Source organism: Aplidium turbinatum, chromosome 17, assembly GCF_918807975.1.
Source record: "Aplidium turbinatum chromosome 17, kaAplTurb1.1, whole genome shotgun sequence".
Classification (NCBI taxonomy): Eukaryota; Metazoa; Chordata; class Ascidiacea; order Aplousobranchia; family Polyclinidae; genus Aplidium; species Aplidium turbinatum.
In genome coordinates, this window is record NC_137488.1 from 8,243,333 (window position 1) to 8,266,060 (window position 22,728).

The window sequence follows — 22,728 nt, forward strand, 5'->3', positions numbered from 1 at the left end:
CAGCATTGAATGGTGCACAATGGAACTGTGGCTCAAACCCATAAGTGGCGCACACTATCATGTCATGCGTTTTCGTTAGAAATTTTAATCTTAACTTATGACACTTCAATAAATCATAACATCAAAAGTGGGCACTTTTGGACCATAGTTCTTTTGTAAAAGTGATTCAGCATAAAATTATCTTTCGAATGAGGTATAAAACATCAATTTTAGACGATTTCGAATTTTTGGCCTATGGGAGCTGCGGCCATTACGGAAAAATGGCCAAAACTCACTATTCCCAAGGGAGAATCATGGGGCTTTTTTTTTGGTGACTCCACATCACCAATAGAACCACCTGGCAAAGTTTCAGCTTGGTATTATTTTTTACCGGGTTTGACCATTTTTTTAAGTTCAGCTACTGGACTATAAGCAAGAAGAAGGTTTAAGTTATCTGGCACGAATCAAACAAGAGCAATAGGAAGAGAATGGTTGCAAATATAGAGCGAGATTGCTTTTGTGGAATGGCAGTTAGCAGTTTTGGTTGAACTTTGTGGATTACATTGTGCTGATAACACAACAGCAGTGGACATCTATGAAACCACTTTAAGAGGCGCTCCTAGAGAAGCCAGCATTGGTTGTATTTCTATTTCAATCGAGTTTAATCATTCGACCGTGTCCGGAAGCACGACTTTTCATAAGCTTCAGAACTTGTCACATTTGGTCATTCATCATTTGAAAAAGCAAATGAATATAACTCCCACCAGAACAAAGCATGATCACGATATTGTCTTGCTGAAAACATGCTCAGTTTTGTCATCAATCAGACGTCTAACAACGTTTGCTAAACGTAAGGAAAGCAAGATCGTTTTGGATCGAAATTGAGTAATTACAAACACAGCCAGCGAGCTTCCACAGTTGGCAGGATGGAGAAATTGTCTATTTCTAGCCAGAAAACTAGTCCTTTTTCTATTCGTTCGACGTCTGCACACATTGAAGCAGTGTAAAAAAGGACCGATGTGGTAGCTAGTTTCGACTAGTAAAGCAAAAGAAAAATTTCCCAATCATTATCTGTTCTGTCAAACAAGTAGCCTATAGTAAGCTACCTCGTGACCTCGATATAATATCCGATGCATTTTTCAAAACATTTGTTCAGAAATATCGAGACTTACTATATTTTGATTGTGGTCCATTAGGTTAAAAAAAAGATTTTTTTTATGACAAAACCACTATAATATCTATGTAGACGAGATTTCGGAACTCTAATCCGGAGCTTCTCAACAGTTTCGTTTAATGCTGGCGGATATTCTGAGAGAGCACAACATCACGCCCTTGAGGTATTAAAATTGTCACATTATGTCAGATAAGCTAACGAAAATCGTTGTATTTGGGGTAATATGAGGGTAAAAAAGCAAAAAAAACAGCGCTGTTTGAAATTCAGCGGCTCCAAGTAAAGATAAGTTCATCCCAGTCAGCTGTTGTGGGTTAAAATTTATGCTGCACTCCATACTTTTTTTTTGTTATCTCTCCTTTTAGGGACTCATGTTCTAGACGTTTTGTTTGCTTAAGTGTAACCTCCACGTAGGGACAGTAGAATATCGGGATGCGCAACTACATCCGCTTTTGGCTTATCCGCAACACTAGAAGGGTTACGATTTTTTTTTTTTACAAAATAATGTACATTTTATAGGTTATATAAGAAGAATGAAGTTGGTTTTAAAGTAATTTAAGGTTTTTAGTAGAAAACAAGCGAGCAACAAAGCGTGAAAAAAATGTCAAATTGGCAATTGACCCTTCTAATGTTGGCGGAACAACGGAGTTGCGCGTCCCGGTATCTACCGTCCCTACCTCCACGGAACAGATCTTCATGAAGTTAGGCATACCGGCATAATGTTCTTTTTATTAAGTTGCAGTGAAGAAACCAACCTCTGGGCCAGAAGAGAACCTTTCTATAGCCTCCGCTTGTCACAAATGTTTACATCAAGTACATAACCGATTTAATAAAGTTTGAAACTCATCAACACTGTACAAGAAACAGCAACGAATAATTAACACTTAAGGATTCTGTGCATGATATGGAGACAAAGAATTCAATGTCAACTTTAAGTCGATGTTTCCAAAAATCAAAGAATAATTTGTCAAATTAATGTTGTTGTATAGAGTCATAAATATAACACTTGCGGCCTAATGCAGTAGCCAAAGATTTCCAAAATTTAACCAACATTACTGCTTTAAGATTGTAGGCTATAGGCAACGCTATTGCTAGCAGTTTTGAAATGATCAAGTTCAATTCACATTGCCCGAAGCCTGGTTACTTTACGGAAGCGATGTTCAATAGCATGCAACAAGTAAATGAACTGAACTGGGGTACAGTAGGCTAACTGAAGAGTACAGTAACTGAATGTTTTGGTACTTGGACAAATAGCCGTTTTAACTACGTAACAGTAGACTGAGAACGATGAAAATGTCGGTGCTATTTAAAGGAAAAAAGTTGCCTATCACATAAATGTGAAAAGCAAAATATGGAGGGAAAAATGGATGGTGATGATGAATGGAAACGAAAAGATGTTGTGAAGGCCATCTAGCAAGTTTATGATGAAAAACTGAGACGTTCCAGATACTAGTGCCAGTGGAATAAAGTATTTGAAATTTCATCATAAACAAATACACGCTAAAAACTTCAAATTGAAAACAAGGTATAGGCTGATTGTGAACTGACCAACTACGTTTCACCACAAGAAAAAAAAAAAACTGTTATCATCATGCAAGTGAAACTGCATCTGGTGGCTTGAAGTGTTTATGGCCAATTAGTTATCTGACAAATATAAAAATGCTGGAGTTAATGTCCTTCAAGGATTTTCCTGTCCGAGATGGAGCATCCTCTGTCCCTTGATCCCGAATGTTTCCATACCAACCTGTCAAAATGTCGCTGCTTAAGGAACAACACAACAACATGTCGGAACACGATTGTAAAAACCAACATCGGGTACGAAAAGGAATCTTGTTAATAGGCTATGCTTTTGTATTTTGTGGCAGAGTTCTTCGCTGGTTTTGATTGCTTGAATGTAGTCAATTAAAAATTGGTCCGCCCCGATAGCTCAGTTGGTTAGCGCCTGAATTCGTAAATGAAGAAGCTTCAAGATCAAACGGCACTGGTTTGAGTCTCGTGGTGTGAGCCTGAGCAACGCATTCTAAGGACCGCTCTCGATTCAGCGGCACCGAGTGAATGGAATAATTTTCCGGCAACAAGACTTCAACAATCGGAAATTTCACTCTGTCAATCTCGGTAACCGGCCTGCGTCAAAGCCTCTACAAGTATGCGAAACTACCAGGAATCCCTATCAAGGCTTTGTCAGTCCGAAGATAAAGATTCAAAACCAAACCAAATGCAATATAGCACATTTTTCCTGCAGTTTATATAGGCCTACAGTATTTTAATAATATTTCTTATCGAATCGACTTGCGCTTTTCAGCTAGCCTATATAAGTAAACAAAACAAACCTTTGTAGCAAAATAATAACAAAATTGATAGGTTTTGTTGCAAATAATGTAAAATTATTTTCTTACCTGGAAAATCCCCGCAATGGCTTCTGATCACTCGTGTTGTGCCTCCACTGGTGGTTTCTCCAGCTGTAGCACCTCCACCAATGCACACCCGAGCAGAGTTTCCTTGCGATATTCTGCACATTATTAAAAATTTCAAGTACAGTAGGCGTGGCTTGAATATCGTGTTGCTTCTTTTCAACGGCCTTGTAAGAGTGAAATGGATTTCGCTTTCATCTTGCACTCACCATTATGGCTAAGACGTAAAGTGAACTTGTGCCCGGGCTATGGAGTTTTAAAGTGAAGTACAGTGTGCGCAATTCTGGACTCACCCTTTAAACACAAAGTTCGTCTGCTCTGGCTCAGCATACTCAGACGAGGTCTGTGAGGTCCCCAAGCTGTAGGTTTTATATCAGACTTTCCTTCTTAGCTTCTGGTTTAAAAACCTTTCCCGGAAGCACGGGAGCATTTTAACCAGTGCTGTGGGCTTGGTTTGGATATGTTAGGGCGAGTGCATTGCAGTACGGTACGCTTACATATCGCACCTACAAGAGCCAAACCTTTTCCGGGTATTTAACCTATATCTGGGACGGTGACAGGTACTATTGCTCTGGGCCAGAGCAGACGGAGTCATGAGAATAAAGGGGTAACTCCATATTCCCAAAAAGCACCACATAGGCTACTCTTAGTGGTGTCTCCGCACCGGTTGCAGTTTTGTGTCAGTACCCAAATTACAATAAAGGACGGATCCAGCAAGTAACTTTAGAAGTTGATTTCAACAAAATACAATGATGTGCAGTTAATTGCTGCATAAAATCCAACCTTGCAAATACAAAATGCATAAAGCTACTTTTTTGTGTTTTAGGGGGATGATCTCCCCAATTGCCCCATTCTGGATCCGCCACTGACTATAGGCTACAATATAGCCTACTGATGTAGTTGTAACTTGAGCAGCATTCTGTTAATATTTGTTTGATAAGTATTTCTACTTGATTTGTGAAACAGGTAGGCTATAGAATTTGTAGAGATGCCGGTAGCCTATGGTTTCAGTCTTACTTGATTCCGGGGCAAAGAGCGTTTGCAAATCCTCTGCTATCAAAGGCTCGAAACTGCAAAAAGCCTGGCAGTACGTATTGCTTAAGGCTTTCAGGTATGCCCGCCATTATAGTTTTGTTGTTGCCGATTTCGTACTTGACCGGAGGTGCCAAAAGCTCGAAGAAACGAGATGAACCTGAAACAATGTCGTGCTTAACAGCATTCTAAATGAGTGAAACATATCTACCGTTTTACCGTTTGCAGTTTTAGGACTTGTTAAAAAGCAAAACACAAAAATCTTTTCAAATTAATTATGCGTGTTGTCATGATCGTCTGTATTCACAATCAGCCTGGAAATACCTGCATGGCTTAACGGAAAGTAGTCAGAATAGAGGTTTTTCAATGTTCCGCCATAGTCTGCAAGAAATCCGTTGGTTGTGTAATATTTCAAGAAAGCCTTTGAAGATACCATTGAGAGCGGAGTGTTGTTGGGAACGTGCCACACCATCACGTTTTTTCCCTAATAAAAAAAGTTTGAAAGCAATTAATAAGTTATAGAGACAGAAACGTAGCTAGAAAAAAAATTGTAGGGGGGAAAATCAACTATTGGGGGGGAGGCAAACGTCATTTAACATAAACTACATTAGTAAGGTACCTGCAGCTAATAAGGCCCGGTCAGTAATAAGGCCCACCCCCGAGATCTCCGTTCTTACAAATCTTTTAAACAAATGTGGAAGCTCCGATTGCTGCTATGGTTGAGACTGACTGGTGAAGTTTCACAGCCTAAAGTTCAGAACTTTTTGAGTTACGGAAAGTTAAAGTTTGGTGGGACTGAAAATGAGTGGTGTTATTAATTTGGCCCATGGAGTAGGAAAATTGTACCGTAGTGCACCCCTGGTTAAGAAAGTGAGAGTCAAAGACTTGAGTGACCCAAACAATTCTTGTTACACCATTAATCCAATTTGTCATTACAATGGAAATATCATAATTTCGGTATCAAAATACTTTATCATCCCTACCACATCTAAAAACACCATGTCGCTTTGAAAAAATGGAGCATGGTGAGGGGAGGAAATAGTTGTCTCTGTGTATTTAGGCTACTTATTAGTTCTGTGCCTGTGCTGTCGTTGTTTTGTGGTGTTGGTATTGTGAAAGTTTACCCTTTCTACCACTTTTAGTGCAAATTCAAACCGGGCCTTATTCACAACACATGCATCTAATAAGACCCGCTTGTGATTTTGTTTTAGTTTTTTAATATTTAACAACTCCTTATACTTAGAAACTTGTTTCAGAGATATGTTGTTTAGATAGACCCAAAGTATCCTCAATCCAAGTTTCTTTCAAAATTATGCAGTATATAGAAAAATATTGAGGTAGGATAAAAATTAGCCGGCCTTATTTTACATATTTTTGGGAGGGAGGCAAGATAAATTTCCCCAAGCCCTCCCCGTGGTCACGTCCCTGTGTAGAGAAAAAAGAACGAAAGCAACCCTAAACATTTTTATTAAAACAAAATCAATTTTTTTCGTCTTGTAGAATTGGTTGGTTGTTTAAAATAGTTAAATTGTTAAATCTTTATTTTTTGAACACAATTTTGTGATAATATTTCCAAAAACAATCCATCACTTACTTGTAAGTGTAATTTAACTTTTCGTGCGGCTGGTATGGTGTTTTTAACGTTTTAAACGCAAATAGAAAAGAAACCAAGGCAAGCAATTTTGCTTGGGATCCCGCAAACATCACAGTATTGGGCCAATACTGTATTTGTATTGGCGTGTATCGGGTGTATCGGTAACGTTTGCACTGTATCGGGCCAATACCGGCAACGTACAGTATTGTATCGGCAAAATGGTACAGTTTGTCTGATACAAAGCCTGTATCGGGCCGATACAATGTTGTAAGGGCAAAACTGTACAGTTTGTGTAAGGGCAATGCGGTATTGGCACAGTACAGTTTGGTAACGGCAAAACTGTACAGTTTGTGTAAAGGCAATCCGGTATTGGCACAGTACAGTTTGGTAATGGCAAAACTGTACAGTTTGTGTAAGGGCAATCCAGTACTGGCACAGTACAGTTTGGTAATGGCAAAACTGTACAGTTTGTGTAAGGGCAATCCAGTACTGGCACAGTACAGTTTGGTAAAGGCAAAACTGTACAGTTTATGTAAAGGCAATCCGGTATTGGCACAGTACAGTTTGGTAATGGTAAAACTGTACAGTTTGTGTAAGGGTAATCCGGTATTGGCACATTACTGTGTGGTAAAGGCAAAAGTGTACAGTTTGTGTAACGGCAAAAGTGTACAGTTTGTGTAAGGGTAATCCGGTGTTGGCACCGTACTGTGTGGTAAAGGCAAACCTGTAGGCCTACAGTTTATAATAGCAATCCGGTGTTGCAATGGTACAGTACAGCTTGGTAAGGTGTTGGCACAGTACAGCCGATATTGGCACAGTACAGTTTGATAAAGGCAACATTGTACACTGTAGCTACAGTTTGGTTGCAAATTATTGGGCTTGTTTTTGTGTTGATTTGGCTGTTTTGGGCTTGTTTTTTAGATTCACTTGCTTGTTTCAATACCACATCGTTTTAATTTCAGGTTAAAAGGTTGCTTTGTGCATTAATAAAATAAACTGGTTATGTTTCAAAGTCTTTTCTATATCTTGTAGTCATTGCAACCACTGTGATTATGTATGCACACCAACTGAAAAACAGGACATCTAACATATAAAATTTTACATTTTTATTGCTTTAAAAAAAAACTCAGACATGGGAATCGAACACAGAGCACATTATCGTGAATAAAATCGATTTAAAAAAAGAAAACATCAGACATGGGAATTGAATACAAAGCACATTATCATGAATAAAATCGATTTAAAAAAAGAAAACATCAGACATGGGAATTGAACACAGAGCACATTATCATTAGTAAAATCGATTTAAAAAAAAAGCAACAGGCGTGGGAATCGAACACAGACCACATTATCATTAGTCAAATTGATTAAAAAAAAACCTCAGTCATGGGAATCGAACACTGAACTGTTGAAGATTACTTAAAAAAATCACTCTTTACAGACCACAAATGAAAAAATATTTATTTGTTGGTTTTTATAAGTAAACCAAGTTACATAATACGTAAGCTTGTAGTTTCTAACTAAGGTTCGTACTTAGATTTAATACATTAACATACCTATTAGCATCACTCGTTCGTACAGAACCCGTCCTAAGTCGGAGGGTTCGATACCAAGTTCGTTCTTAGGGTTCTTACCAGTGGTTACGTCATAACATCCGTTCTTACAAGTTCGTACCACAAAGTTCAGACCAAACAACCTTATCTTCGGTTCGTACCACAAAGGGACCCGATATAACACCGCATTGGCCCTATACCGGCCCAATTAGGGTATGGTAAAGGTACAAATACCGGTTGGGTAATGGCATCGTGCCGGCAACTGTAGTAATACTGTATCGGTCCAGTATAAAACTTGTATGCACTTTCTTACCGGGCCTGTATAGATTACTGTATCGTGCCAATAAAGGGACTCGATATAACACCGCATTGGCCCTATACCGGCCCGATTAGGGTATGTTAGCTGGGGAGCGAGATTTCTAAAGGTTGTCAAAGAAAGAATGTTTGACATCTTAGTGAGCAATTGGTGGTTCATGAATTGTCTGTGTATTTTGAACTTGATTTTTTACTTCTTTTTAACTTTTGTTCTTTAGCAAATGCACAGCCCATATTGCTTCCTCTGCGTATTTCTAAGTAGGACTAAGTTTGTTCTTTTTTTTGGAAACATTGTAAAAAAACAGAATATGAACTTGTTAGTTTTTTCCGCTCTAACTCATTTCCTAATGACAAGATATGCTACTAGGTGACAACAGATGTAGCCTAATTACTAGGAAACGAAAGCATAACTTACTATTTTCATGTCTAAAACTTTTTTCTATTTAAAAACGAACTAGATCTGAAATATTGGCTGATAAATCATAATAAGAAAACATTGTTAAATTAATTCATCTCACCTCCGCTGCGTGGTAGGCTATGTTTTTGTAGTCATCATTAGTTAAGGATGATAGTGATCCAAAGATATTCAAGTTTCTCCAATTTTGGTTTCCTGAACAAAAATCAATCGAAGTTTTTGTTTTTAAGATATTGGTAAAAGCACCAGCAATTTTTATCGGTTCTAGTAGACTACAACACCAGCCTAGCAGTATAATTTGCTATGGAAAAGGCTTGAGTAGGCTAGTCTAAAAATGAAATTACCAATTAAATCTGGCGTTGATGTGAATCCTTGTTCGTTGTACCATCTGTCCCCTGCATTACAATTTCCAACGACATTGTTTTCGTGGACGGCAGCCACTAATGTCCAGCCTCCACCATCAGTGTCCATATCACAGTAAACCTGCGTGTGGTAAATTCATGAGATAAGTAGTTGTTGATTTACACTGTTAAATACCCCAGATTCTAATAGAACTTCTATTAGAATCTGGGGTATCTGCTTGACTCGAAGACCCATGGTCTCTTCGCAGATTCCCGTTGCTGGAAATTCCTTTTTTATTGCTGTATTTATTGTATTATATTTACCTACAACGAAATAAAATCAATCAATCAAAAAAATCAATCAATCAATCAAAAAACAGAATCTGGGCTTGTTCACACCTTATTAAGGAGTCAGCTTCACAAATCCCAGGCATCAAGTATGTGATCAACGTTAGTGTATAGGCTATACATCAGAAAGCTTTGCTAATGACAGTGAGAATGGTGAAGTAGAGTAAATCCAGCCACGCTTATAAGTTTATTTGTTTATAAACACCCAGACTGGCAGACTGCATATTTGTAGCCTACAATATGTCAGAATTTTTATGGTGTCAAGACCGGAGCCTAGATTGAAAACTTGAGACCCCAAATGACCGTAAGAACCTAAAGTAGCCTACAGTAGTCCACAACACTTCAAAAGTTTTAAAACAGTTCTAGATTTTACATCCAGATTTGAAACATTTTTACATTGCATGGTGCGGTATCAATTCTTACTGGAAAGCGGTTGAGTTTAGGATCTGACTGAATATAGTAAATTCCTGTGTTTCCGCGAAGAAATCGACATGCCTTCACACCACCTACAAAAAACAAGCATTTTGAAAATGTGGAGCAGTGCAAATTGTAACTAATTATTATCGTAAGACTATATTGTTTATCCTACAGACTTGCGCTAAAATTTAATAACGGTCAAAAGAGATGAACATATTTTAGGTTTTCACTGTGCTTGGCACAGGGGCGCCGGAAGCGGGGGGCAGGGGGGGCGGATGCCCCCCTGCCCTTAATTTTTCTGCAGATGGAGGGGCAGGGGGGCAATAGTGCCCTTATAAAGTCATGTAAGCTACTGCACATTTTGCAATATAACAATTTCTGCTATTCGCTTTTAGCCTAATTATAATCTTTTATTTTTGCCTCAAAATAATATTTACGGCAAAAAATTTTGCAACACCCTTAAAACTCGTTTTTTTTTTCGGCAGCCATCGTGGCCTACCGGGAGCTCCTTCTCGGCAGCCAAATTTGCGTGCTTGGAGGCCAAAATAAAAATAACGATATCACAAGTAAATAGAATTAAACTTGCAACAATGCTAAAATGATCACTTAGCGTTGTTGAAGTCTGGGCCTGGGCGCAGGGGGGGCGAAGCCCCCCCAACAAAAATGTTGGCCCCCTGGAAAGAAATGATGTTAATTAGCTTTGTTCGCTGACTTTTCAGTTTTATACCCGATGTTCTTGTGTTGTTTAATTGTAAACATTGTGTGTTTAATGGTGTGGTCGAATGTTGTGTTAGACAAACTCGAGATTTATTGTTGGTTAGATCCAGAGTACACCAGTTTCCAACTGAGCTAAGCAGTGTGATAGTCGATCAGTCTCCAGAATACAGTGCAGAAAGTTGACTGCCAAATACACGCCTTACTGATTTGTGATTTCCTGGTGATGGAAGAGTTAGCCTAGCCTACTAGTTGCTGTAGGAATGGAAGAGGAAAGGGATCTGAGAAAGTTACTGATGTATGCTGTGATAGAGGACATTGTTTTGGAGATGAAACTCAAATTTACTGACAATTTATGGTTTTACTCATCTGTTCGTGCCTTTTCAAGAAAACATAATAACTGCTTGGACCGTAAATCGCTCATTCCACTAGGCCCATATACGCAACTGAAGATAGATATTCTAGCAGAGGTAGAATTGCAAGTCGCAATAAAACAGTTCCTACATGACCGTGTGGAAGTTGCAAAATTCCAATATATTAGCCTACTGAAAGAACTGTACAATCAACGACTGGCATTCCCGAATGTATATAAACTTGCTGCTACTATGGCATCATTTGGGTCCAGTAGTGCGGTTTGTGAGAGTGGCTTCTCGGTCTTATCTCAGATAGACAAACCTACACGCAGGTCTATGTTCCAGACGAGACAGGCAAACTTGGTTCTGTTGGGGTTTCAAAAGAAAATGACCGAGAAAATAGACCTGGACGTTTTTGTTATAGACCCAGTGAAATCTACCAACGCCTTCTGTTAAGGTAGGACCTAACCTATCTATGGCGAGGATATATTTCACTGATGGTGCGAAATACATTCTCAATATTATCCTTAAAAGATTGATCTTGAAGAGATGATTGTTGATTCTGCACTAGAGAAAAAGAGGTGCAATGTACGGTAGGTTACACATTGTACAATTATTTACAAAACGATGAGTGACAGGTGCAGCGGCTGCAGCCCTATTTGATCATAGTTGAACGCCTATTTTCTATGTATATTTTGTGTGATTTATACAGCGCATTAGAGGAAAATGCAAATAAACTAAAACAAACTCAAAGTTCATGAAAGGATTAACTAACAAAAGAGCCAACTACAAAATCATAAATTTTTATTTCACTGCGGTTTCTATGCCAATTTTTAACCATTTTATTGCTAGTTGATGGTCGGATCCTGACCGGATGTTTTAAAAATGATTTTGTTTCTTAATTTCTATGCTGTCGTCATTATAACTGCGCTACAGTATGTAATTGACTCTATAATGCCAGTTTACGCTGCTGTTTCTATGATAATAATCTATGCTAATGTAAACGCTGTATTACGATTAATGTTTTTGCGTAGATACACCACATTGTGTACAAACGTCGTTTTCGTACATGATACGGAAGGTAAAAGTTGGGCCCCCTCTGGAATACTTTTTGCCCCCCCCTGGTGCTCCAAGCTAGTTACGGGCCTGCCTGGGCGACGTGCGACGTCCTACAATAGAATCGTTGCACCACGCAATAACTGCTTTATCGGAATTGTAATCCAGTACTGCGGGACCATCTAACGACACTCGCACGAGTGTCTCCAATGTGGCTGATTTAAAGAAGTTTGCCACTCCCCTAGAATTCGTTTTAGCAACGAAAAACAACGTTCGACATGTGTTGACGATGACGGCAAGGTAATAAAATAAGTATTTCAATGATGTGAAAGACATTACTAAACGAAGCATGATTTTTGCAAAATATGATCAAAAAATGTTTTCCCCTCGGATGTCAACTAACCCAGTTCTCCTTTTTAACAACGATTCAATGTCCGACAACATCGAATCGACATAAAAACGACAATATTGCCAGCCGATGTAAATTAGCACTTCGGATTAAGACTTTGTTAAAATAAACGTCGGGAATTACAAACAAGACTGACAGCGCTGGTAATCGCAGATGGATACATTCCATCAATAACAAATATTCTCGTACAATGCAACAGTGGCGATTATGGCGCGCTGACCTAATTTTGCGTCACTCTTTGATACTGCATATTTTCGACAGTTAATCCACGATCATTCTATAGCGAAATTAAATAATTGGCTAGAAGAGACCGGCGGCCAAACTTGGCCGATTGAGGAGGTAGCACCGGCGGTCATTCAAGCATTACTAAGCGGCCATGGCCGCAGGCTTCTTTAAGGCTTGACAGTAGGTTACATCATTATAACATAGCATGATGCCCTTCTTTGTATGCCGGACACTTGTAGGCTATCATTACTCAATACATAGTGAGCTGATAGATTAGCAGTATCGCTATATCTTATCTTAAAACTTGAAAAAAAATTGGCCTTTTAGTAAACAAAAGTGCCCTTTTTTCGTAATCTTGCCCCCCAGTCAAAAATCGTTCCGGCGCCCCTGGCTTGGCACGAGTTATAACAGTAAGTGGAGAAACCCGTAGTCAAAACTCAAAACAACGCTGTAGTCATTCACCCGTTGCAATTGTAACCTAGTATTCTAAAGTAAAGTTTGAGTGGTTGTAATGGCAGAATGGGCACGTAAAATGTGCTTGGAAATTTTAAGTAAACATGACCTTAAATCTTAGAATAGGCTCGTAGTCGTAAACATTACTTTATACAAGGTTTTTTTACTTTTTTAATATGAACCCCAATTGTAGTTTTGGGTTTGCGCGAACTCCCTTGTGACACAATCTGAGAAATCTTTCATATCAAAAATTAGAAGGAATACGTAACTAAGCTTGAGTTTTTTATTTAACTTTTTTCCCCAAGTCCTTTCTGTAATGATTTTTTCCAGAGAATAACAAATCCTTCCTTGAGTGATCCAAGTGGCTTTCATTTGAGAGCCACTGATTTGGCTCTTTCATTTCATGTTATTTTTTGCAATGAAAAAAAAAACCCGCAAACACAAGTATTGATAAAGATCATTCATGAAAAGCAGTGACATTTTTGCCACAACGGATAACCGGTACTCTGATGCAACAATTGATACAACAGAAGAGACCGCTCTCGCAAGCGTTGCAGCTAAACTGCTCAGAACGATGCAACTTGCGGTTGGGAAGTTCTTTGTGCTGCAGTAGGTCACGTGACTAGAGTGTTTCAAAAATACGTCAGACCATGGCACACTATTCCATTTACCGACTGAAGTGGGATGATTGGGTATGCCAAACTAAGATTCCAAATAGGAGGTTATGGTAGTTGATGAAACCCACCTGAGATGCACTGATGCTTAGTTGGTTTTCAGAACAGAAGTTATTTCAATTGATTCTTTTTTTTATCCATTTATTCGCTAATATATACAATAATTTTTTTACGGTCTTTTTGGAACCCTTAGAATTCATCCACCAACATCTAACTGGTTCACGTACCCACGTTAAAAAAACTCTGCTTTATATACATCACCATTGAATTTAATTAAACCCCAGCACCCCAACATTACACAAAAAAAAACATTTTACATTAAAAACTTCATATGATATTTGTAGCCTATTGATTATAATAATATAAGTCACGGAAGCAAAATTTAAAGATGCTGTACTACGGTAAGAAATCAGCAAACCAAGGCAGAAGCAAATACTCGCTCCTCCGGAAATAAAATATTTGGTGATAGCCATTGGTCTAATGGGACTTTGTCTTGGATTTGTGGCTTTCTTATTTTTTATGTTGGATACCTGCCCGTGCTCGTTAATTCTAGAGGCTGTTGTATATAGCAATGTAGGTAGGCTATGTCAATAAAAAAACTTTTTGGATTTTACAAACATCAGATTGACAAAACGTTTAAACAGCAATCATTCTTTTTATAGTAGCTGTCGCGTCTGGGGCTTTTTATGTTTCCTTGCGTCTTTTTGCCATTGTGAAATCTGTGTTTGTTAGGATCTAATCTAAATGACCCAACAGTTCTTAGTGAAATGAACAATGTAAATTTGGAGATCCAAATTTTTACCTTGTTTTGGTTACTTTTTGATTATTTTGAGCTCCAATGATCTGTTTTTTCGCCTGAGAATCACACTTTGTATTTGACTCAATTCATCCAATTAAAATCATTTTTTTTTAAGTTAAATCCACAAAGTCAATGAAATGTGATTGAGCGAGGAGCAAAGCGAGCGAGAAAAGTTTGTACAAACCGAAAAAAATCACATGTTTTTTTTCGATTTTTAGTGGGCACGTGACTTCATGGAGCAAACTAAACAGACAAAGCCAATTTTTTGGCAGATTGGCACAAAAGTTAAGAATCACTGATTTAAATCTCTTGTGGTTTTTGTCATACCTGCACTCTGAGTGACAACATTAGATTGTACGAAACCGAATATTGCAAGTACTAGTCCGATAGCGGCAATCAAAGACGACAAAATTCCGATGGCTTTCCAAACCTTCGTTTCTGATTTGTACTGAGCCAAGCCCGTGTTTCCATCCGCTGCCAAATTATCTGTAAAATATAACATCGGTAATACATTGAAGCAATTGAAGTGATTTAACAAATGTACCGCATATTCTTTCACTGAAGTGGTTTCTTGTGAATTCAGTGGCGTAGCTAGGGGGTGGGAGGGGGCGGACCGCCCCGGGCGGCACGTCTGGGGGCGGCACTTTCAGACTACGATTTTTGATTATGATTATAATCTGATAAAATTCATTTTCACATGCTTTTTCTTGAAGGGGCGGCAAAATCTGAATCCGCCCCGGCGGCACATTCCCTAGTTACGCCACTGCTTGTGATCCTTGACCCTAGCTATTCTCTAAAAACGAAGCCAGTGAATGGTGATTTGTAAAATTTGTTGGTCAACTGCAAACGCTAAGAGTTGAGACATCGATGGTTGTAAAGAAAAAAGTAGTTAGGCTACATTTGAAAATTAGAGGTGTATGACAAAAAAAAGAAAACTTGACGGATTCTTGTTGTTAACTTACCAGAAGATGCATCACCAAATAAAGCTTTGGGATTCACGGTGAATTCTGACATTTCAACCAGCAGCTTATGTTATTCCAGTAATATTGTTTCCTGAAAATCACTTCTTGATTAAGCGATCTTGGCGTATAATGTTTTTTATGCCACTGTTTTATAAGCACCAGTAGCCATCACTGGCACGCAGCATTCATGTTGCAATGTCATTCCTTTTAAGCATTGGGACTTATCATGCTGTAGTAACGTTTCTGTGATATTAGTAACCCAACGTTTGTATGTTACATTATGCTACGTTTCTTCTATGTTTCTTTGATCATCGATGACTAATATAGTCTTTCGCTGCTTCCTGTCTGTTGTTGAATATATTTGTACCGTATGCTATTTTTCGCAACAGACAAAATAAAAGGCTTCTCTCTCTCTCGCTCTCTCTCTCTCTTCCTCTCTTCCTCTCTTCCTCTCTTCCTCTCTTCCTCTCTCTCATGCTTGAAGTTGGGATGATGCTTTTAAATCCTGTATGGTAAAAGGATTAAGGACAAGATCGAATTTGGTCACACATTATACAAACGTTAAACAACTGGTGAGTTTTAACAAGAGAGCGGTCGGTCTTATGTTCTTGTGACGTCACTATCCTATAACGTTTAAGTGACGTCACAAACATTTCATCTTCACTAAAGTGGTTTAAAGGGGATAAACATGTTTGCTTGTTAGGCTAAGACATCAACTTCTTAAAAATTCCTAAAGAAACATCATTGGTAATGTTCTCTTACAACGCAGTGATAAAGCTGGTTAGTTACATATCAGTAGCAAACTTTGTAAACACTTCTGAGTGCCCTTGGAACTAGGGCTGTGAAGCCGTCGAAAAATACACGACTTCGACTAATACTAATCGGTTTAAAACTGGCCGACTCCGGACACGCCAAAATCCTTCCGAGTCCACGACTGCCACTCCACATCCCTGCTTGCTACAAATGTACAGTAACTGTTGAAGATTTTCGGACTATTCTTTCCGACGAAACTGCGCTACTACATTTAAACAATGACGTCATGTTCGGTCTCCATCAACTAGTCTGGTAGCCTAATATCTACTTTTTATTGCATAACTTTTGACAGTAAATTTGCGATGTAGTCTAAAAGGTGAATAGCTTTCACCACAAGATTGGTTAGTTTTTCCCGGTTGACTTCCATCCTATCATCCAAATCTTCTATCCCTTTCATCCTTGATATTTTCCATCTAAAAATTGAACATTTGAATCTGAACTAGCGTACTGCGAAAAGAAGAAGTCCGCGCACTGGTTTAATCGACATTAGCTACGTGGTTGACAGTGGCGTAGCCAAGGGGGGGGGTTTTGGGGGTTACAACCCCCCCTTTGGCACGCGTATGACGTCACGATATTGAGAATGATGCTTTCAGTCTAAAAAAAAATTGCCTAATTTTAAACAAAATTGCATTAAAAGAGCGAGTTTTGCCAATACCAAACATCTCCGCCAGGAATTAGCAACAAGAAAACACAGAGACTAAGCTTTATTTCCGAAAAATGCAGAAGAAAACATGATTTTATCCTTTTGCTATGCTACCGGACAGCACCATTTTACAGGAATATTCGTACCCACATTTTTGTTGAAAATGCTCTCAGAATGCACCAAATTCAAAGTAATTTTTCAAAATTTTCTGGGGGAGGCCCCCCCAGACCCCCCGCCGCTGGGTGGTCAAAACCCCCCCCTTTCAAAATTCCTGGCTACGCTACTGGTGGTTGATATACCAAAAGGGGTTCCGTATGTCAACAGCTTTATTTGTGAAGAAAATTAACCTTGCTGTTAAATTTGAAACAGCTTTCCATAGCCTTTGTTCTGTCGAAGTAGTTTAGACTCTGGAGAGATGTCTCAGATACTCATGTTTGTTGTTTAAACTTTGGTCTGTTATGCTTAAAATACTCTTCTCTTTTTCGATGGGACTTTTTCAGCAACAAGTCTACGTCTACCCTGATTCATAATATATCAAATCATTTTTAACTTTTCAGCAACTTGAAGAACTGTCAGTCATTTAAATCAATTAGTTTTCGAAAGCAACAGGATCGTGATGCTGTACCATTCCAATTTATTCTATTTCTGGTCCAAAAAAGAGCATTGATGTTCGAGCTAACGCCAGGCGCGTGATGATCCAATATAGAAGAAAATGCGATGAACTGCTGCAACATCATGATTCTATTTAAATGAGATGCTGAAAAAGTGTCTTTACAGTGACAAAAGCTTTATCATAAAATTATAGCCTACAAGTTTTCAAACTTGACTGAATATACATTCAGGTGATTGTGTTTTAACCACTGATCTATAGGCCTATTGGCTAAGCTCATGAAGTGACATATTTATGACTGTGAGATGCCAATAAAACCTTGTCGTATTTTTAACCACTAAATTTTTTAAATACGAAAATACACAACTACCTACAACGTAGCTGCTCGTCACTGAGACAAAGTTGCAATGTGACGCGCACGTCGTAAGTGCAAGTTGTAGGCCTAGTATAGCTGAACTGGCTTCTTTCAATGTTTCAAGTGCACCAATAACTTTGATTTTCAGTTCCTTGAACATTAGCCAACTGCCTAACTAAACTTTTTTCAACTACTTAACCTATTCTCTTGCCATGTTGTTCAAACTCCGGTGAGCATTAAACCACAGTAAAATTTATTTTTAACTCGTGTGCGCCACCTACCCACGGTCGTCGTCATCGTCGTGTAAGCATCTGGGGCCGAGGAGCTATCATTTTACCACCCCAGATTCACGATGTTGCCGAAGTACACTGGAAGGCTGCTAGACAGCAGCCAGTCTTTGATTTCATCACCCAAGACAGGCAGACCTTCCACTCCGTTCTCCGTTAGGCCGGCTGAAGATTTTGTAGTCGTTGATGATTTGCTCTGCAGTCTGTTCCTCAGCACCACATTCACAAGAGAAGAAGCCATTTCCCATTGGTGCACTGTAAAGCGGAAAATCCCGACGCCGCACGGAGATGATTTAGGCGCACCCACACCTGTCTTGGCAGCGTCAGGCCGGGTCAGGGCCGTAGCCAGACCGCAGAGCAAGGGGAGCCACCTTTTTTTAGAGGGGGGGGGGCCGAAAAAATTGAATCATTATAATAAATTGTAGCTGTTGCTCGAGAATGTTGAGATTTTGCCAGGGGGGGGGGGGGGGCGAGACCCCTCTGGCCCCCGGCTGGTTACGAGCCTGGGACGGGTGTTGGCATAGGGAGTGAATGAGTGAAGTCTGTTGGTGCTTGAATTCCATTATTGTCCGCCCAATTAACCGCAGAGACATCTTGTTTGTCAGCTTCGTTAAGCAGAATTAGTTGACCGGCTGGCACGAATGGGTGACTTGATTTTAGTCGAGTGCTCGTTTAAGGGAGTAGGGTGAAACAGCATGAACAAAACAATAAATGTGAAGACAAAAGTCATAAAGAGCAAGACTGCCTTTCCTGCGCTGTTCTCAGCCGAGCATCCGCAAAAGCTCGTTATTAGGCTAAATGAAAATGTTCAAAGAGGTAGGCTAACCAATTAAGCAATTTGGTACACATTTAACCATGACCAAACTCTTGCATAAACTTAGACCTGAGTCTAAAAACAAAATATGGTCAGTGACTAGTAGCCTATCGGGGGCTCCCAATATTTTTAAATACTGCCCCCTTTCAAAGAATTAGCCTACCAAGCCCGCAAACTTGTAAAAGCGATCGTGAGTGAAAAAGTTTTCAAAACCATTCAGTAATAATGTAGCGCAGGGGTCACCAAATGGTGGCCCGCGGGCCGCATGCGGCCCGCCACGCTGTATCGCTGCGGCCCGCGGAAGGCATCAGCATACAAGTAGGCTATAACCAAAAATACTTTTCTTGAGGAGTTAAAGAGCACGAAGGCAAAACATACTTTCCGGGAAGCGTATTTTCGCTTTGCATACGATTCCACTGACCTACTAATCAGATCATAGTTCTAGGTGGGGGTTGCTTAAAGTTCCACATTGTCCCAGTGGTTGATTAAAACGTGTGTTTTCGAATTTCTAAATTGTCTGTGAGCATAGGGTTGCTTATTTTAACTTTGCAAATGTCATTTAAACACTAGTGTGCGTTTCACCGTTATTGTGTTTCACGAGCAGTGTTCTCTTTATGCAAGTTTTTGTTGGCAAAATAGGTCGGTGTGCCAACTTAATTTATAATAAATTGGCAAAATATTATATATAAATTTAAAGACGTTTTCTGATTGTATTATGAAAATATTTAGCTTAGTAGGCTAGGCCTACTGCAAATTTTTTTTTTAAATATGGAACGCTTTACGATTTTGCGTGTCATCCTTGCGCAAGGGCCATGCTAATGTTCTCTGTATCGTTCCAATTTTAGTATATGTACTGCCAAAGCAAGTACTGCAAAATGTTGTTAATCAACACATTCTTGCCACGCTGATAAGCACCGCAAGTGACAGTTGTCTATAATAAAAGAAAGACGGTTTTATAGACTCTCACAAAAAGGATGAAAAACCAACTCATTGCTTTTTTAGAGGGAAGACTGTTCAAAGTGTTCATGAATTACGATAGAATTACGATTTTTCTGGTGATTTCCACAAGCGTTTGTTTTATGGTGCCTGGTTTCTTTTTCCCAGTTATTGGAGCCTATTTTTCGCTGATATGTTTGCAGGTCAATATTGTTGCCTGTATTGCGATGTGTCAAACATTTCTTTGTTTACTGAAACTGTTAATTGCAAGATATCTTTTGTGAAGCGAAGTGACAACACCATTCTTGCTTGGCGATAAATATTATAATGAAACCGCTCGCCTCGCTATAAGTGCGCAAAACAAGTGGCCTCGTTTATTAGGCATTGTTAAAAAAGTCAAAAGCGTTGTAAAAGGAGCTTGGCCTGGCAGTAGCGTTGTTCGATTAATTTTGTTGCTGCGGTATTCTAACATAATTATGAAGAACATGTAACGCTGGATACTAGGTACGAAATGCGTTCTTTTCTAGCATGAGAGTCAACCTACCTAACATTTTATTAGTGCGGCCCGCCACAGCTCTCCTTAGTGCCAAAGTGGCCCGTATGCAAAAAAGGTTGGTGACCCCTGATGTAGCGTATTGAATTTGTAAAAGCCTAGAAATTGTAATTATTAGGCTATATTGAATTTAGGCTACCGCTAGCATGTTATTAGTCCTAGTTTTTCTAAACTTAAAATTTGTTGCACAAAAAACGACAAAAACCGTTTTTGGGATTGTGCTATGTTGCTCTTGGTAAGCTACGACAAATCTAAGCTGTTTTGTTGATGCAAATAAAAATTCAAACATTCCTGTGTTTGTGGTGTAATTAACCAGGGATGTGGAGTCGAGCGACAAAATATACCACTCCTCGGTTTATAACTCACCGACTCCGGACACACCAAAATCCCTCCAACTCCACTGCAAGTAACAATGGCCTATATACAAAAAAAAACACATGCAAAGACAACGACAGCTACGTGTAAGGACTTGTAACCTTCTCTGCACATTCGCCACGACAGCTCAGTTAGATAATTAAGCGTCCCACAACTTGATCGATGAAACGGCTAGATCAAGAAACTCTTGTTTAACTGCAAGGGTATGTGCTTAAGTCCGCCCCGATAGCTCAGTTAGTTAGCTTGTGACTTCGTGAACTAAAAAGCTTCAAGATCAAGCGGCGCTGGTTTGACTCTCGGGGTGTGCGCTTGAGCAACGCATTTCTAAGGACTGCTCTCCATTCAGCGGCACATTATGGATGAAATAATTTCCTGGCAACAACACTTCAACAATCGGAAACTTCACTCCGTCAATTTCGGTAACCGGCCCTGCGTCAAGAACCTCTGCAAGTATGCGAAACTACCAGGAATAACCTATCAAGGCTTTGTCAGTCCGAGGATAAAGATTCAAAAACCTAACCAAACCTTATAAGTAATCTAGGCTACAGAACAGCTCTCAGAACAGAACAAGCTACTATGTCGACGCAATAATTTAGAACACTTCACCAAGCGGAAACTTTCCTATCTCGATAACTGGGAATGTGTCAATGATGCAACGTCTTAACGTCCCCATTCTCGATCTGTCATTCCAGCGAACGGACGTGTTTTTTTTTTTGTGCGCCATCAAGATGCCATCTGGCAAGAAAATTTCAACCAATTTCAGCGAAGAAGACCGACAAGAACTTAAAGAAATAAACAATACAGTAAAAAGTTTAGCTAAAGAAATTAAAATTATAAAAAAGGAACTCAAAGAGAGCAAAAGCCATCTAAAACTACTGAATGAGGAAAATTTGAAACTAAAACAAGCCTTGAACCTAAACATTGCAAAGACTGATGAATTAGAACAATACGGCAGACGTGAAAACTTACGAATCCATGGAGTAACTGAAACCAATTCTAACAGTGACGATGGAGTAGAAACAATATTAAAAATTGCAAAAACACTACACGTTAGTTTGAACGAGAATGAAATTCAGCGAGCGCATCGCCTTGGGAAACAGCGCTCAGGAGGCAAGCCTAGAGCGATCATCGTTCGCTTCTCCAACTGCAAAAAACGGAATGAAATAATTAGAGCGAAGAAAAACCTGAAGGCAAACCACGATTTCAACAATGCCTTTATCACAGAAGACCTAACCACTTTAAAATCCAAACTGCTTTCATATGTAAAAAATCATTGCGACGGTAAATTTGTTCTAGCGCACACCATCAATGGAAGAATTCGTATGAAAAGATCGGCTAAAAAAGCAGGACCGGTAAAAGATGGAAAAGATGAAGGTACTGGACAATGGCTGCATATTAATAGTTATGATGATTTGTTTAAGGTTGGAATTGACATTGACTTTAATAAGCTAAATTATCAACCTTTGCTACTAAACGTAAATACTTCATTGGAAACTGCCTCTGACACCGAAATAGAAAGCGACTAGCCCTGAACTAATGTGTTGTTCTAGGAATGCGTCTGAAATTGCTTGCTCATGTCTAGCTCGATTGATTATAATCCTCTTGAATTTTTGCGTTCAAGTCAACCAGCCACGTTCATTTGCAATCCTAACGACAACTTTGATTTGTGTGAAACTCTAAGTCAAGATGGCACACTTAATCCTGAATGTAGAATCGATTTAAACGCATCGCTTGCTTCCTCTGGCAATACGTCAAACGAATTCGGGCAATTCGATGCTTTTTTCAATGACAGCAAGTACTGGGACACCAACTTATTAAACAATAACCTTGTTCTAAAAAAATTCGATGCTTTATTTTTATTACACATCAATATTAGAAGTCTACAAAAAAATATTGATAAACTGGTTAACTATTTATCTGAATTCAAACAACGACCTGATATCATTGCTATCACCGAAACGAAACTAACTAAAGATCAAATTTGCACCAATATTGGAATCAGCGGTTACGCTTTTATCCACTCTGATAGTTCAACCAAAGCTGGTGGAGTGGGTTTGTACATTAAGGACACTCTTGAATTTTCAATTTGGAAACAATTTGATCCAAACTTACCAAACTCTG

General features: G+C 39.1%; 1 protein-coding gene and 1 non-coding gene across 2 annotated transcripts; both read right to left on the reverse strand.

Annotated features, from left to right (window-relative positions):
* Positions 1-1,905: 1,905 nt before the first annotated feature.
* LOC145786784 (intelectin-like protein) lies at positions 1,906-15,312 on the reverse strand. The gene is made up of 9 exons (XM_082598526.1): positions 15,222-15,312; positions 14,587-14,745; positions 9,583-9,665; positions 8,815-8,953; positions 8,574-8,665; positions 4,918-5,077; positions 4,579-4,753; positions 3,547-3,659; positions 1,906-2,894 (listed from the first exon to the last, which is right to left on the reverse strand). The coding sequence occupies exons 1-9, from the start codon at positions 15,271-15,273 to the stop codon at positions 2,791-2,793; spliced, it is 1,077 nt and encodes a 358-aa protein (XP_082454652.1). The 5' UTR covers positions 15,274-15,312; the 3' UTR covers positions 1,906-2,790.
* A 4,193-nt stretch (positions 15,313-19,505) lies between these two features.
* Positions 19,506-19,612, reverse strand: LOC145787015 (U6 spliceosomal RNA). The gene has a single exon (XR_014291343.1). It is a non-coding gene; the product is annotated as a U6 spliceosomal RNA (small nuclear RNA).
* Positions 19,613-22,728: the final 3,116 nt, after the last annotated feature.

Excerpts from the sequence above, each read along its gene's own strand:
- LOC145786784 (XM_082598526.1), bottom strand. The coding sequence starts at position 15,273 with ATGTCAGAATTCACCGTGAATCCCAAAGCTTTATTTGGTGATGCATCT. Across the intron at positions 5,078-8,573 it reads TAGCCTACCACGCAGCGGAG|GGAAAAAACGTGATGGTGTG; the intron begins GTGAGATGAATT and ends TTTTTTTATTAG. Across the intron at positions 3,660-4,578 it reads GCTCTTTGCCCCGGAATCAA|AATATCGCAAGGAAACTCTG; the intron begins GTAAGACTGAAA and ends AATAATGTGCAG.